We start from the raw sequence: 17,314 nt of genomic DNA, 5'->3' as shown, positions 1-17,314 counted from the left end.
GCTCTAGAGATCAAACCTGTTTCTGTATCAGGCTGTGGACATGTTTATTTCTGCTGTAAACATTTTAACATAGGACCTAATGGGGAATCCTCCGTTTTTGGAGCCAGTCTAAAGTGGACACTGGAGGAACTGCAGTGTTTTTGCACTTCTGCGTTGACTTTTGGAGGTTTCAGCAAGTTCTCCAGACAGGGTCACTGAAAAAGTCTGAGTGAATTGACACATTTTAACCAGTAGGTGGTGCTCAAGGGTCTCAGACGCAGCTTGCAGTTGGAAGAGGCCATAAGAAGCAGAAGAAGCTGCAGCAGCTTCAGGTCACAGCTGCCGGCTCTCACACGCTCTAGTTTGTTTATTGTTCTTTTTATCAGGTATACAAATATCAATGCAGTTATAAATGAAGCCACTTCAGTGGAAGTGCAATAGTGATGATGGTGTTAATGTGTCTGACAATCAGTGAGTTGATTGTTTTCACGTTTGTTGTCATTTTCCCTGACCTGTCAGCATCCAACAGATTTAATGCGGCTTTGGTCACATAACGATTTTACTTTTAAGACATGACTTCACATCTTTCAGAAAGGTAAACACTCATTATGAGTCCATACCTGAGGCGCTGACTGTGTGGTGGGTGAAACATTCAGAGAAGAGGAAACATCAGCGCTCATTAACCACAGATTGAAACAGTCACAGACTCTCTCATAACTTACCAATGTGGGTGTTTAGGGTAGAGGAACACACACCCGCTATAACGCACACGGTCGAGTTCCTGTTCTCTTCTATCAGAAACTGTGCTCACTTTGTGACAGGAGTCGGTGCGAAGATGAAGGTGATCATCAGCTGCTGCCTGTTTGCCTTCCTCCTGAGCTGTAACCTCACTGCAGGTAAGACTGCCTTGTTTCTCACCATTACTTTGAAGCGTGTTGTGTAGACTTTTGTGTAGAGTTTTCTGAGTTGAAATGAATCTGAAATGTGAATCAAACTTTCATGAGGAATTGAGCCGCTGATGTAAGCATGAGAAAGGTTACTTCAGGAAGTAAAAAAACAGCCCGGATAGATTCAGTGGTAACGTACCTACACCGTAATATTTACATAAATGTGGAATATTTTTTAATGTGTTATTCTCAGAAGAAGATATCCTCCATTAATTATAAGAGGGAGATTACATTTGACGCTGTGTTGTAGATCAAGCTACACACGCTGCACACACACACACACGATCCTGTGGATGCACTGATGGCGAGCACTCTTGAGCTAGTGGGGGGCGGGGGTTTGGTGCCTTGCTCAAGGTCACATCGGCAGTACTCAGGAATTGATCTGACACCTCTCCAGCTACCAGACCAACTTCCAGACTAGGTCTGCACCGGGACTTGAACCAGCGACTCTCTGGTTCGCCAATCCAAGTCCCTAAAGACTGAGCTGTTTTTTCTTACTGTCTGTCAAAACACCAATGGACGTGCATTAAATGTGAACGTGCGTGTTTAAACCTGATGCTGCATCATTAAGATGATCCTCCTCTGCATGTGAAGTCTGGTGGACTTAATGTTGGAGGTTCATGACACAAAGACGCGTTTGATGAAGAGAAAGTTAAATGTGATTCTGAAACTGGTTTCAAACCACATTTTAGTTGCTTGCAATTTTAAGAATACAGACATCCTGACAGCCGAGTCTTTGTATCTAACGTTATGTTTCTGTTGCAGCAATCATCCATAAAATAGTCGAGCAGAAGAAATTAATCGCTTTACCCTGTCCTCACCGTGTGGATAAAGTGAAGTGGAGCAGAGAGAAGAATGGAAACAAAACTGACTTAATGACAGTTGAGGGTGAAAAGGAGACAAAACACATTTCAGACCCACATAAATATTACAGTTCATTAGCAGATAATTCTCTACAGATACGAAGAGTAGAGTTCTCAGACGATGGCAGATATTTGTGTAACGATGAAGCAGCTGTGGATCTGACGGTGATCCCACCAGGTAACATAGAACCTTAATAAAAACTTTTCAACATGACTCGATTTCTCTGCCCAGATTTTGTGTTTTAGTTTAACATGGACCACAGACACACTTCAGTAATTTCAAAGAACTGTGCATTTTCATTTAAAAAGAATTGGGTTTGATTTTTCTTTTCAGTTATTAAAAAAAAAATATATATTATATATATATTTTTTACCTTTGTTAGTCTTTATTTAATGACAGTTTAGAATCCTCTGACTTTACTCTGCGTGATGCATTAATCGTAGCTCATAATAAAACCTGTTTTGTTTCCTCTGCACAGGAACAGTCGTTCTCGAGGCGACAGAGAGGACCAGCGTCACTCTGAAATGTCCTGGTGTTTTAGATGATCAAATATGGTGGAAAGAAGCTGGACCAATACCAAAAGAAAGTCGGTTTAAGGTTTTTCGATTGGACAAGACGTTGATTATCACAAATCTTCAGGCTGCTGACTCTGGACTTTACTCCTGCGATAGAGAACCTGCTGCGTACCTGAACGTGATCAGAGATGATCCGTCTGACAGAGGTGAGAGGAACACATCAACAGGGCAGAAGTTAAGAGAAGTTATTTAAAAGAAGTCAGACAGATTCTTAGTAATCTACCTTTTCACCTTCTTGTCACAGATATTTAGAGACATGAGGACATTGATACCTCTCATATTTATCCTGTTTGACTTCCCCACTCACCGATATTGTTTTTTTTAACTCCATGTAAGCTTCCTCTTGATCAGACCTCTGACCCTTTTATTACACACAACTCTGATTGCAGCTAGGGCCCTACCGATATGTGATTTCTGGGGCCGATACAGACACGATATTAGGGATGGAAAAAAATCTGATACCGATCTATCGACAGATATCTTTGTTGGATCTTTAGAGATAGATATAGATAACACATTTTTTGAGTTGACCCCACAAATGCAGTTATCAAACACTTGTAGATAAGATTAATAATGAAGACAAGATGGTCACTAAACTGGAAAGTATCTGTTCATGTACGTGCATCACCGCTCAAGAGTGATGATGCTTTTTGTAATCCATATAGCGCCCTCTGCTGGTGACAGAGAACTACTAGTGTAACACAAAGATACTCAAATGAAATGCTTTTTGACTCTTGAAGATATCTGGAATATCGGCGCATGTCTGAGATAGAATTAGCCGATGCCCATTGTAGCGTAACTGAAATCGAGCAGGGGTCCAATTGGGCGCCAGACAGACCCTTAAGTCTGTCAAAAAAGTCTCAGGGTGAATTTAATGTAAATTGGACATGCACTAAGGGAGAGATGTCAGAGTGACGGAGCGGCCCACAGTGGGCGCTCCTGAGCTGGTGGTGGGGAGGGGGTTTGGTGCCTTGCTCAGGGGCATCTCGGCAGTGCTCGGGAGGTGATCTGGCACCTCTCCAGCTACCAGACCAACTTCGATACTTGGTCCCCACCGGGACTTGAACCGGCGACCCTCCGGTTCCCAACCCAAGTCCCTACAAGTCCCTACAGACTGAGCTACTGCCGCCCCCAATAGCAAGTATTCCCACCTAAATTCAACACAAAACCACGCTACGAAATACAATTAAATCAAAGTTCATTTATACGTTCAACAGAAATTCAGGACAACAGAAATATTTCATATTTAAACAAAACATCTCATTACTAAAGGTCAAAGTCCATGATCTCAAGTTCATCAAAAACGAAGATTTAAACCAGTCCAATGTTCTCATAAAAAATATGAATATTAAAGAAAGAGAGGGGTTGAGGGTGTGTGTGTGTGTGAAGGTGTGTGAGCGGCTGTTTGGGCTGGGGGGAAGGAGAGATTGGAGACCAGAAGCAGGGGAAGTCTTGAGGTGAGGTAACACAGAGAGAGAGAGTGAGACGATATCACCTGTCCAGGTTTTGGTTCCTGAGAGGGGTTGCAGCGTTACCACTCCAATGATAATTTCATAACTGCCCGATCATCCACGAAGCTCCAGTCCATACCTCCAGAGCAAAGAAGGCAAAACAATCTGCCCACTCTAGGTTTTTATGAACGCTCCTCTCCTTTAATTGTTTGGCATCCAAGGACATTGCAAGCAGCCTGAACCCTCCTTCTCCAGTTGTCCAACACTCTACTGTGCAGCAATCCTCTGTCTCCTCTCACACACACTCTCCCTCTCAGGTGCAAACAATCATCAATTTGCCTCTCCTAGGCCACACCCCTTCCTCACAGTCCTCTGCTGTGCAGCTGTATGCAGACTGCACCCTGTCTGCTACACCATAGTCAAGCAATATGCTAATATCTAAGCTAAAGAAACAACAGAGCAGATGTGCACATACTCTTCCGTCTACAGAGCAATTGACTTAAAACTATCGGACATATTTTAAAAAACTGAGACGGGTCCTAGTAACCACACTGCTGACAAAACGATGCCCATCACAAGACCTTAATGTAAACAAACAAACAAACAAAAGAGCAAACTATTAAAGTGTAGATTGTTAGAAAACTCCAGCCGCTGTGTAGCTGAGCTCTTGGCATCAAGTTGATTTGACGTGCATTTTTCTACAGTCCGTCAGGCATTAACAGGGAATCAGGTGAAGATTTATCTGGCAGCAGAGGGCATGCCGGTCAGATGCTGAATGGTGCTGATGTAATGGCCATCTCAGTCACGCTGATGTGATTGGTTGATCTCAAATCACAAGCAATGTTTGGTTGAGGGTGACATTGAGCAATTGTTGATCGTACATCGTATGGAGGGCAAAATGATGGTACAAGTACGATAGTTATTGGACATCTGGCAACACAGGTGAGGTGGCTTCTGGCTGTGACCTCATATTGACCTAGCACATATGAAATTGGTACAAATCTTGCAGTGTAACTCTTGATGAGACAAATGAGACATTTGACTGTTATCAAACTATTCCTTTAACAATGATACCAAGATATGAGTATGACTGATACAGGGTTCAACAATATGAAACATGTTTTATGTAGTATTATTATTATTATTTTTATTATTATTACACTAGCCTCTTCATTCAACTGGTCCAAGTCGTGAGAAAACTTTATGATATTTGACACATCTAAAAAAAAAAAAAGACCGCAGCTTTTTTTCATTTCTCACGGTCAGCCCATGATCCTCTGAGCGAGAGTTATTTTCTGTTTCCTGTATTATAACTGTTTTCTGTTTATCACTGAAGGTCACGAGGCTAAAACCACAAAACCACCTACAAGACAAACAGCAGCAAAAACTGCAGAAGCAAAAACTGTTCCATTAACAACAATGGCAAACAGTAACATGGCAACGACAAAGAAAGAAAGGTCCAACAACGAATCCACAGAAGACGAGGATAATAGTAAGTGGACCCTGAGTTTAATACTGTCATTAAAGAGACGTTTACACAAAAACAATCCACTGAAAACTGAAACGTTATAAGTTGGTGTTTTCCAAAAAAGTTCTGCGCTCAGACGACATTTTGATAACCGCTGCGCACACGCGTCCTCAAAACAACGAAAAAACGCTGCAGTGTTCATGCCAGGCCAGTGGTTGGTGTAGTAGTTGTAACTGTGTAATGAAACAACAGAGCATGTGCACATACTCTTCCGTCTCCAGAGCAATTGACTTAAAACTATCGGACATATTTTAAAAAACTGAGACGGGTCCTAGTAACCACACTGTTGACAAAACGATGCCCATCACGAGACCTTAATGTAAATAAACAAACAAACAAAAGAGCAAACTATTAAAGTGTAGATTGTTAGAAAACTCCAGCCGATGTGTAGCTGAGCTCTTGGCATCAAGTTGATTTGACGTGGATTTTTCTACAGTCCGTCAGACATTAACAGGGAATCAGGTGAAGATTTATCTGGCAGCAGAGCGACGGGCGTGCCGGTCATATGCTGAATGGTGCTGATGTAATGGCCATCTCAGTCACGCTGATGTGATTGGTTGATCTCAAATCACAAGCAATGTTTGGTTGAGGGTGACATTGAGCAATTGTTGATCATACATCGTATAGAGGGCAAAATGATGGTACAAGTACGATAGTTATTGGACATCTGGCAACACAGGTGAGGTGGCTTCTGGCTGTGACCTCATATTAAACTAGCACATATGAAATTGGTACAAATCTTGCAGTATAACGCTTAGCTAGAAATGAGACATTTGATTGTTAGATTCCTTTAACAATGATACCAAGATATGAGTATGAGTATGATTAAGAAAAAGCTAAAGACCCAGCTCTTTCATGAATACCTACTAACTTAATGACGATGGTTTCGATATCATTGATGATGATGATGATGGTTGTCATGATTGTTTTTGTTTGATAACGAAGACTTATAAGATGGTTTCTATACTGATTAGAGCTCTCAAGAACTGCCGTCAATGTTGTGCTTTGCCTTTGGTCACTTCCTGTCAGCACCTGTGTGTCCAATCAGACTCAAAGCTGATTGTTTGCTCTTACTGACATTGTTCCCTTTTTCTAGATCCTTGCTTGTATTGTACTTACTCTCTGATGTACGTCGCTTTGAATAAAAGTGTCTGCAAAGTGAATTGTAGATTGTAGAATGACTGATACAGGGTTCAACAATATGAAACATGTTTTATGTAGTATTATTATTATTACACTAGCCTCTTCATTCAACTGGTCCAAGTCGTGAGAAAACTTTATATTTGACACATCTAAAAAAAAAAAAAGACCGCAGCTTTTTTTCATTTCTCACGGTCAGCCCATGATCCTCTGAGCGAGAATTATTTTCTGTTTCCTGTATTATAACTGTTTTCTGTTTAACACCGAAGGTAACAAGGCTAAAACCACAAAACCACCGACAAGACAAACAGCAGCAACGTCAACTGCAGCAGCAACAACTGTTCCATTAACAACAATGGCAAACAGTAACATGGCAACGACAAAGAATCAAAAGACCAAGAACAAATCCACAGAAGATGAGGACAGTAAGAGTAAGTTGCCCCTGATTTTAATACTGTCATTAAAAAAGTTTTAATTAAGAATTATTTCATAACCTTCTTGAGTCAAGATTACATTTTAGAAATCAGAAAATGAAGACTTATCAAAGCTACTTTAGTTGATGTACTACTCGTCCTTAAAGGAGCAGGATGTAACTCTGACACCTAGTGTTTAAAATAGGTACTGCAGTCCAAACTAAAAACATTGTAGAGCGCTGTTTCCCCCTGCCCCCTCCTCTCTAGAATCGATGCTCACACAGGTTGTCATGTGGTGGACACTGAAGCTTCAGTGTTTATCCAGCTCTGCATCGGTCTGTAAACCTTTCTGTGTTCTAACCTCTCTCCATTTTTCAAAAGCATCTCCAATATTGATCCTAGTTTGAGCACGTTTCTGCTCGTGGAGCTTATTAGAAACATGCAGAGGCTTTTTAGGTCGGGTACAATCACTTCTATCTGAACCATATCTTCCATCGCTGCACACCTGTTGGTTTGACCTGATAACTGGTCTTATATCTGGCAAACCGAAGGGTGTCCAAAAACCAGCTAGTGACTACTCGATGCACTGATTTGCACTGACATCATCAACTAATATTTCTAAAAAAAACTCACTGGAAAGAACATAGATAATATTTATTATGCATGGTGCTTCTTGGGGCTCTACTTGTTTTTAGCATTTGATTATTTCAGTGTACTGATCAAGGCCATACCATAAAGAAACTATCAAATTACATCCACACAGGTTTAGTCACACTGTTGTTGAATTAAAACAGTAAAGCCTGATTAGATTCTTAAATACGTTTTTCAAAGTGGTCAAACTGTTCTGTAATATATTTTGATTGAAGTGTTTGACTGCAACGTGAAAATGTGAATCTAGTCTTTAATTAAAATATTACAAAATCTATGTTTTCTTTTTCCCCACAAACTAAAAGGCCGGAAGGCACAAGAAACAACTTTAACAACAACTTTAAACTCAACACAATCGGCAGACTCAGGTAAAGAAACGAGTGTTTCAAATTAACCATCACGACGGTTCGTACATCTCATGGCTCAGAAAATATAGAACCAACAAGTCTGACTTGTAAAGTATTTAGTGTTTTGTTATTTTATGTTTTACTTTAATAATTATTCAAATACTGAATGAAAAGAACCTGCTCTGTGTACCATCGATCAAATTCGAGTTATTCATTCTGATTTGATTTTTCAGACCCCAAAGACATTCCTGGTTTGGTGTCATGGATGTATATCTTCATCACCGTCCTCATCACCGTCCTCATCATCATCCTCATCATTATAGTCACTGTCTACTGTAAAAAAAGAAGATTTAAAAAAGGAGGTAAATGAATGCTTCTTGTTAACAATATTGTCTATAAATCAAGCAGAATATGAGATATTTAAATATAATTACACAATACAGAAGAAGAAGAACAAAAACGGGGGACGATCCAAATAAAAAAACGAGAAAAAGAATCTGGATGAAATTCTGGCCGAGAAGACGGTAAAGGTGCTTAATGCCATGTGTGCGAGATGCAAAAAATACACAACATCCTGGACAGGGAGCAGTCAAATAATCGTGGTGGCACACACTTCAGGATTATTTGGACATATTTGCCAACAACCCCCGAATTGAGCCACTTTTAGTATTTTTCCTTGCAGAGCCAGCAAACGAAACTCACTTTCACGATCAGTTGTTGGATGTTTGGAGATCCAAATGAATCCCGACCGTCTGGGAGCTCGGCTCAGATTTCAGCTTTACTATGCCTTCATGTTAAAATACACAAAAAGACATGAATGCAAATATTTAAAAAAAAGAACTCACTTCAAATTGAGCTTCTCAGCCGTCAGACAAAAGAGGCCATGTGGCACCCACAAAAGCTTTAAAAACTTCCTACCAATTTGCAACAAGGAGGGGGTTTATAATCAGACTGCTTAAATTAATCCCTTAATTATGAGCGACATCAGGGGTGCTGGTGGCGCAAAGGTTAGTGCGCGCACCCCATGTATGGAGGCTATAGCCTTCCAAGCGGGCGGCCCAGGTTCGCATCCAACCTGTGGCTCCCTTCCCGCATGTCGTTCCCTACTCTCTCCCTGATTTCCAACTCTATCCTCTGTCCTATCTCTCCATTAAACGCACAAAAAGCCCCCCCCCCAAAAAAAAAATTATGAGTGACATCAATCCTTTTATTAAAGCAGCAAGTTTACAGTAAGCCTACAACATGCTCATAAAGCAAGAGTTCATCTTACCTCAGCTGGTTTTGAACTCAATAGAAAAAGAAAAACCGTTGCATTCTTCTTCATCTTAAAGTCCGACTTGGTACAGTCCAGATTACCTGTCATGTCCGCCTTTTTCTTTGCAGGTAAAAAAGAAGAAGCTCTTTATGAAGAAATACCGGATGTATTGTTTCATCCAAAAAATGGTGAGAAAAGTTATTTTTATTTTATAGAGAAAGACAAACTTGCTGTTTCTGGGATGACCAAGAATGTTGTAAAGATATAAAAGCAGCAGTGATGGAAAAAACAAAACAAAGCTCAGTCAGCTGTCTAAAGCAAGGTCCAATCTGGCTTTGGTTTTAAAAAACCTTGGTGTAAAAAGAAGCCGTATAAGTTAATGTCAGCTGGTTCTGTATAATAATGCTTGTTGGTTAAATTTTTTAGACAGATTAAACCAAAATGATCCCATGTATTCCACCATCTCTGAGCTTCCTCTGATGGAGAAGCCAACTGGTAATACTTTTACGTTTACACTGAAAATGTTTGTTAAACCAAATATTCCTGGTAAAATACAGAATATTTTTTCATGTTTTCTTGCAGACACAATTCTACCTAATGAGTCCCCTTACTCCTGCATTGGAGACACGTTACGTGGAGATTACACAGGTAACAGTTAGCTCCTTAAATGCGGGAAACATATTTAGGTTTCAAGATTCTAAACCTAAATCCCACCAAATGAACCTGCCAAACAGACAAGACTTATTCTTTTCCATTTGCAGATTTGACGCAGTCGAATGAAAGCCTATATTTTTTATTGGAGAAACCTGAAACACCCGAGAACAACAACGACGTGACGTCTGCAGTTTGAGCGGAAAATTCTTCAGTTGTCGATAAAACCTGCTTCTTCAAGAGTTGGTGCCTTGTTTCCACTAGAGACTGTAAATAATAAAGTTTGAAGTGACTTCACCCGTCTGTTCCTGCAGGGGGCACTGAAGTCCCATCGATGGCGGTCTCCATGCTGGAAATGCTGTCTCAGTCTAACTTTCAGTCAACCTAAAGACTGGCTGAGAGCTGGAGCCGAGGCGGGTTTTAAACCTCCTGACAAACCGTTAAACCGCGCCCGCCTGTCAATCAGGTCAGCTACACGCCTTAATGTGAATAACTCTTATCCTTCATCAAATCAAAACCTATGAGTCATCAAAACATTCACCCACCGTACAGTGTGTGCTGATTGAGACATGAGCTAATCAGACCTATTTGTTTTTTTGAACCAGGCTGTAAACATGTTAATCTTTGCTGTAAAAACAGGCTTTTTAGAATAGGTGTGTGTGACTTCCTGTGCTTCTGCAGCCAGCCTCTAGTGGACTTCATTTTTCAACACTAGAGGTTGTTGCTTGGTTTCCACTTACGTTTATGTCCGGAGGCAAGTCAAATGGAAGTCCATTCATTCCTATGGGAATCTCTGTGCTGTCTGATGTGCCTGCGAAACTCCTCCCCTATATAAAATGTCTTCATCAGTTTTGTATTAAATACTGTCAGATTTGTCAGCTGTCATCCTCTTTGTCAGTTTGTTTAAACAAACACAATTAGCCCCTCCCCCATGGCTTCAGGTAGCTTCTGTCAGGTTTCTATACATCTGTAAAGAAATGCACGTCCTTGCGTTTGGACACTAGGAGGAATCATCCGTATATTTACGTATCTACGGACACCGGACACATATCTAAGTGGAAACACATGGCTACCATTTCCTCTGACGTTTCGCCACGCTGTGAAGCTAAAACACGTCATTATTTGTTTTTCAAAAGAAAAAAAAATGAAAGCAAATTTTTCTATTAGCTAGAAAGTGGCTGAGTGCAAACAGTAGTTGTTTTCTGAAAGTGTTTTCTAAATGACCTGTAAATAAAAACATTCCTTTTTCTATTCCTACGAGGCGAAACATTTTCTTTCTTTATTTGACATGGACATACAGTAAAAACATTGTATCTGTAACATTTAACCACACACAAGGAGGCTTTGGGAAGGTACGGATAGAAAGAAGGAAAACGAAGGAGGGAAATAAAGATGGATACTTGAATGGATTGGGTTTGTATATAGTCGTCTTCATTCATCAGTGGTGGTGAAGAGCAGAGGAGACGTTTAGCCTGTAACAGTTTATCATCATAACATGGAAATAAATAAGTGCAATAAATGATAAGGTTACAGAGAGGAAACAAATACGTAATGAAGAAACACTCATTTATGTCAATTTGTTTTTCACATTTACATTTATTTTGGCATAAAAAAATGTTAGCATTTTAGCTAACTTTGAAAGTACAGCTATGGTTAGCAGCAGTGCTCATGAAACATATTTTTTCATTAAAACAACGTTAGCATATCTTAAAGAGAGGAAAACATGACATATCATAGTTTAAGTCAGGCTGGATTTTAAAAAATGTGCGTCGAGGAAGACTTCTGACCTCAGTGTGACTTTTCAGTCGTTAACCCTTTTCACACAAATGGAAATCTCCTGAAAGACTCTGGAGATTTGGCTACCTGGAGGGGCCTCAGGCTATATGTGAACGCAAACAGCCGCATTTTTCGCGCAGACTTTACCCAGAGTTTCTCTAGTTTCTCCTAGTATTTTTTCCGCAGAAAGTCCGAGTGAGCTGATGTCTGAACACGGCAGCATATACTCCGGAGATTTCAACTCGAGCCAATGGGAAGAGAATGACATTTATATAGTGACTGCCGAAAGTGTCTGCACGCGACCACTACCATCTCCGTGCACGTAATTAAACGGCTCCATTATGTTTTCTGTTCTTCAGTATATTGTTCTCCACTCTTTTGTGGATGTTGTCATTCCATTGGACTACAAATAGCTTTGATATAAATAGAAATATTCTCATTATAATGTTATGTAGCGGACTCTGTTGTTTCGGCCGCTACTTCCGCATTTATTTACGTCACGTCTTACCTCAGCAAATCCCCTGATCCCCCCTCCCCTCTGACAGGGATAGTCCCCCGCTGTGAGGAACATATGTGAACGGCTAGGTCGGGAGAATCTCCGGAGCAGTCCTCCTGTAATTATCTATTCATAATCCGGAGTGCACATGTGAAAACGGCTTTTGATGGTGTGGCGTAATACTAACCAGTATCCGTTACGTGACACGACACTTCACACTCTGCATGAAACATGACAAAGGTGATGTTCCATCCTTCACACATTGAAGCTAGCTCTGTGGTTTGTGTGTTCTAACCCTAACCCTATCACCTTGTGATACTTGTAAAAGTATTTTTAAAACATCAGTAGGTTCTCACCGCTTTAAGCTCATGTTTGTTCTGTATTTCAAGTGGATTTTTTTTTTAATGGAGAGATAGGACAGTGGATAGAGCTGGAAATCAGGGAGAGACAGTTGGCAATGACATGCGAAAAAGGAGCCACAGGCTGGATTCGAACCCGGACCGCCTGCTTGGAAGACTATGGCCTCCATACATCGGGCGCGCATACTAACCACTGTCCCACCAGCACCCCTAAAGTGGACGTTCATGTCTGTAAAGCAGCAAAACGTCTCTTTCTGGTGACCTTCAAGTATACGTCAGAACTGTTTAATGATCCTGTCAGATAACATGAAACTAAATCAAAGTTTTTTCTTTTTCTCTCCTGGTTTCTGAGCCTGTTCTAAATGATGCATGTTCTGTTTATCTGTCTGTTAAAGGCTTTATATGTGATTTTTTGATCCAGCAGATGTAGCCCTTGAGCACCAGCATGAAACCAAAACAACTCGCGGTGCATGGTTGTGTTAGCATGCTAATGCTAGCAATCTTTATTATGCTCGTATCTTCACACTGCATGTAAATTTACCCGAAATGAGCGTGATCTAGAAACGCAGTTAAGCAGTGAGTACAGTATGTTATTCTTTTCTCTAGTCCCTCAATTAAACAACTTTAATTCGTGAGGGGAGGAGTCAGCCTGCCGTCCCGACGATGTAAACAAACAGAAAATATGACTCGGAAAACTTGGAAAGGGCTGTTACACCCATTGTAGACAGTCATTACTCAGAGTTATTTTCAGAGGATATACTTGATTTCTATTATATTTAAGTGTGAAAAATCGCATATAAAGCCTTTACAGAGCTCAACCAGCCTGACTCATTTAAGCTGCCCGTCATTTTGATAAACCCACACTCACACTTCCTTCGTCCTTTTTTATTTTTAGCCTTTTGCTGAGATGCAGACTGATTCACCTTTTATATCTAAGAAACTCACCCACCTTCGGGTTTCACTAAAAGTGTTTTATCCCTCATTGATTGAATGTCCTCCTCACTATATGTTCAACTGTATCTTTAATTTGTGGAAGGACGGAATATCGACCAGAAGAGAGGTTTATAGAGAGCTGAACAACACTCCTAATCTGAACTTTTCAAGGACATGTTAAAGCCATAGACTGTAAATATTACTGGACGAACCCTGACCCGTCTGTTACATAGGCAGCAAATGAGTCCAATCGAGGGCCGCATCCATATTGGATTTGCAGTCTCAACCTAACCTCTGATCAACCTAGCCACAGCAGTAAGGCGGGACCGGCGGGATTTAACTCCGCCCATTCAGCGCAACGTTCCATTTCACATCATAGCATAGCTAACAGCTAGGCTGCTAGCATCCCCTATTCCTGCTCGTCCTGAGAAAACTCTATAAACAGTAAGTTAACATTTAACTTTTCTACAACACAGGTAAAACAAATTATATTCAACCCAAATATTTTATTAAAGTCTTAAAGCTACACTTTTTTAAATATACAACTATGGTTATTAGTTATTTGTCAGAGCAGTTAGACTTTGTCAGGGTTAGCAGAGAAATACATTAGTAAAGTTTTATCCATAGACTGTAAATAAATATGTGAGACATCCAGAAGAAATCAATATTACAAAACATACAGTTCATGTTACTGTTCTGACAAAAAGAGGAATGTCTGTGTCTTATATTTACTGATGTCAACAGCGATGTGGGTGAACATGACAATTGAAAAATAATTATTTAGTATTTATTATAAGACATTTGTTTTCTATTGAACCCTGTGAAGTCATGGAGTCTGTGGACAGTGTCAGCTTCACACCAAAAACTTTACGTATTAGAAAAAATAGTGTTTAAGACTGGCATCTATTATTAAGAGTTGCCACTAACTTGTTCAATATTATTCCTGCAGATGTGGCTAATAACAAAAAACACCCTGAGCTGTCACATGTAGTTAACTGTACATTTTGTCTTGTCTGAGGCATTAATTGAACACCTTTGTATTTCTCCTATAGACACAGTGTGGATTATTGGTGACTTGTCTGTCGAGGTGCCCAGAGAGCTGCAGAGACAGAGGAAGAAACCTGAGCCTCAACAACATCTGTATTTGTTGGTTCTTCTGGGGTGGACTTCAGTTGCTTCTCTTCAACAACTCGCTGCAAGGGAGGTCTCCCCCGGATGGCCTGAGTGATGTCACCCACAGGCTGAGACCTGGAGCTGAGGCGTGTTTTAAGCCGTTTTTACACCGCACCCGCCTGTCAAGCTGGTCAGCTACACGCCTTATTGTGAATAACTCTTATCCTTCATCAAATCAAACGACCCCCGTACAGTGTGTGTCGATCGAGACATGAGCTAATCAGACCTATTTGTTTTTTTGTACCAAGCTGTAAACATGTTAATCTCTGCTGTAAAAACAGACTTTTTGAATGTGGTTTTTCAGATTAAATAAATATTTCTATATAAATGCACTCCTTTATGTCTACTTATGAGTATACATTTCAGATTTGAAATGACAAGACTAAAATGTGCATTAATGCTCAACTCAATAGCTTAGGGAAGGAAGTCTACTTTTACACAACTTTTTATTCTGTTGACATTTTTTTTTACCAAATACTAATGTAGTTCATTTCTGAAAATGGGATGGAACAGAGTCATTGCAAAATTTGCCCTTAAACACAGCCCCATTCTTAAATCAAGATACACCGAGAGTAAATAAGATCAATAACTTGTGAATAAAAACACAGTTAAAAATGATTTAGAAATGTAGTCTTCCCAGATCAATATCACATAATATCAACTTCTCCCATCTAAACTGGACAAAGGGTTTAAAAAAATTAGCAGTTTATTGTGGATAGTACTTCATCTTAACATGAAACAAATATAACCTGAATTATTTAAATCATTAACAGGTCCCAACTCTCTGTGCTTTAGTACAGAACATACAGTAGCTCATTTATTATTAACATGAGCTCAGTACATGACTGTATTCTTCAAACTATTTCTTGTACTTTATATATATTAGGGCTGGGCACGTTAACACGTTATTTTCGCGTTAACTAATTAATCAATTATCGCCGACAATTATTTTATCTCCCATTAACGCAGTTTTTATTATTTATTTTCTTATTGTAAAAGTCTGTTGCTCACTGGCTTTTATTTTGTAAAATTCCATCGTGAGCGAGCCTCGTATGTTGCTTACTGCTGCGGCGCTCACAGGAAAGAGGAAACAGCCAGAAAATAATTGGCGGATAATCAAGCATGGAGAAGAGTATGGAAATTTTACATGGCCATTTTAATTTTAAAGTTCTTCCAGACGGCGCAGTCGACAGAGCCGAAGTTATTTGTAACCACTGCGAAGTTGAATTTTCTTATCACCGGAGTACTTGATAAGTACTCCAAAATATGTTGCAGCCAGAAACTCAGGCGGACGCTGAAAGGTCGTTTCACTTGTCTTCACTTTATTTAAGCGTTTAACAAAGACCCAGTACCTTCATTCACTCTGCCTACGAGTCTCTTCAGCTGCTGAATAATAACTACAGCTTTCTTGCTAACTCCGGAGCATCACAACAACAACACTCTTCTTCTCTGAACTCCTGCATGTCACTGTTTCTCACGCACAGACTCCACCTAGTGGTGCAGATTATGCAGCGCATTTAATTAATAACATGTCAACATCAACTGCTTGAATAATGTTGCAGTTCAGAAAAATACATTAACATTAGCAACTTTGAAGATGAATTCAAAAGATTATAAACTAAAGAATTTCAAAATGACAAGTACAACAAAAATGTGTTTGTGGGGTCCCCGATAACCAAACAATAAACATCGATGTTCTCAATTGACCTGTCACACTCTCCCCCACTTTAAAAATGGCTTCCCGACATTTTCATTATACCTCTTAGCCTAAAACGTTTCTGGGCAGGTTTTTTTTAATATAACAAACAGAATGACATTATGCCCTTGCAGTGGCAATAATCTTTAGTTTTGTATTTATTTGCTTTGATTACATTGTTTAAGTTGAGAAGTACATTTACAATAAAAGTGCACTATACACTACTTTTGAATTCATTATTGGATTTTGCGTATAACAATATCACAGGAACTCATGCGATTAACGCGATTAAAACTTTTAATCGTTGCCCAGCCCTAATATATATACACTTTATAACTTATTTTCATTCCATATGTTATTTATATCTTTTATATTTCTACTGCTATATTCTGTGTAAGAGCATCTGTAACGATTAAGAACTATATTAATAACCAGATTAAATTTCCCTGAACTCGTAAAAAGTTATTTTTAATTTTTATTTGGTAACAGTTTGCACAAATCTGAAGACACTTCGTCAACCATGTAACGTTAATGTCATCCTCTATAACCTACTCAGCATATTAGGTTCAGTTGAGTTAAGTTTATGTTACTGACGGATAATTACTACTTTTAAGTTTGTTTTTTAATATCGACATTTACGTGGAGTATTACATTCATCATAACGTCAGATAACCATATTTACAGTCTGCGGTTAACCACCGAGGTGAACCTTTAGCTTCTAACATCACAAACTTATTATTTTCAACATCTTAACAAACATTTCTAAACCATTGACCGTAAATAATGGGCTACACTGAGTACAGTTAGCCGACTGGTTTACAAGCTAGCCCTGTAAATATAAATACCGACACATGAGTATGTAGTATATATAACACTACTATATCACTTACCGAAAAAAACTGAAGCATCAACTTCTTGGATGCTCTGTTAACCGTACAGCAAGCCGTGTATGTTGTCAGATATGTGTTAAACAAACTCTCCAGACGAAGTAAAAAAGAGGAGAAATCAGACGGATCAAGCTGTTAGCCTCCTGACCTGCTGACCTGACTGACAGATGCAGCGCGCAGAGCTGTCAATCAAATC

The 17,314-nt window shown here is 39.6% G+C and overlaps 1 protein-coding gene and 1 long non-coding RNA gene across 10 annotated transcripts in view; both read left to right on the top strand.

Annotated features, from left to right (window-relative positions):
• LOC132990790 (uncharacterized) overlaps positions 1-17,314 on the top strand; it is a 527,599-nt gene that overhangs the window by 332,594 nt on the left and 177,691 nt on the right. For all 9 annotated transcript variants that reach the window (XR_009676111.1, XR_009676110.1, XR_009676107.1 and 6 more), the window contains 7 exons: positions 801-875; positions 1,692-1,967; positions 2,269-2,511; positions 5,153-5,308; positions 7,851-7,913; positions 8,126-8,254; positions 9,276-9,335. Coding sequence is in view for 1 of the 9 variants with exons in the window: in XM_061059227.1 (XP_060915210.1) it covers positions 801-875; positions 1,692-1,967; positions 2,269-2,511; positions 5,153-5,308; positions 7,851-7,913; positions 8,126-8,254; positions 9,276-9,335 (1,002 nt within the window). In the remaining 8 variants the exon portion in view is untranslated. The remainder of the gene's footprint in view (positions 1-800; positions 876-1,691; positions 1,968-2,268; positions 2,512-5,152; positions 5,309-7,850; positions 7,914-8,125; positions 8,255-9,275; positions 9,336-17,314) is intronic.
• On the top strand, positions 13,741-14,867 carry LOC132990815 (uncharacterized). Its single transcript, XR_009676116.1, has 2 exons — positions 13,741-13,806; positions 14,415-14,867. It is a non-coding gene; the product is annotated as an uncharacterized LOC132990815 (long non-coding RNA).

This window comes from Labrus mixtus, chromosome 16, assembly GCF_963584025.1.
Source record: "Labrus mixtus chromosome 16, fLabMix1.1, whole genome shotgun sequence".
NCBI lineage: Eukaryota > Metazoa > Chordata > Actinopteri > Labriformes > Labridae > Labrus > Labrus mixtus.
The sequence above is the reverse complement of the archived record's forward strand: the minus strand, read 5'-3'. Positions and strand labels throughout refer to the sequence as shown.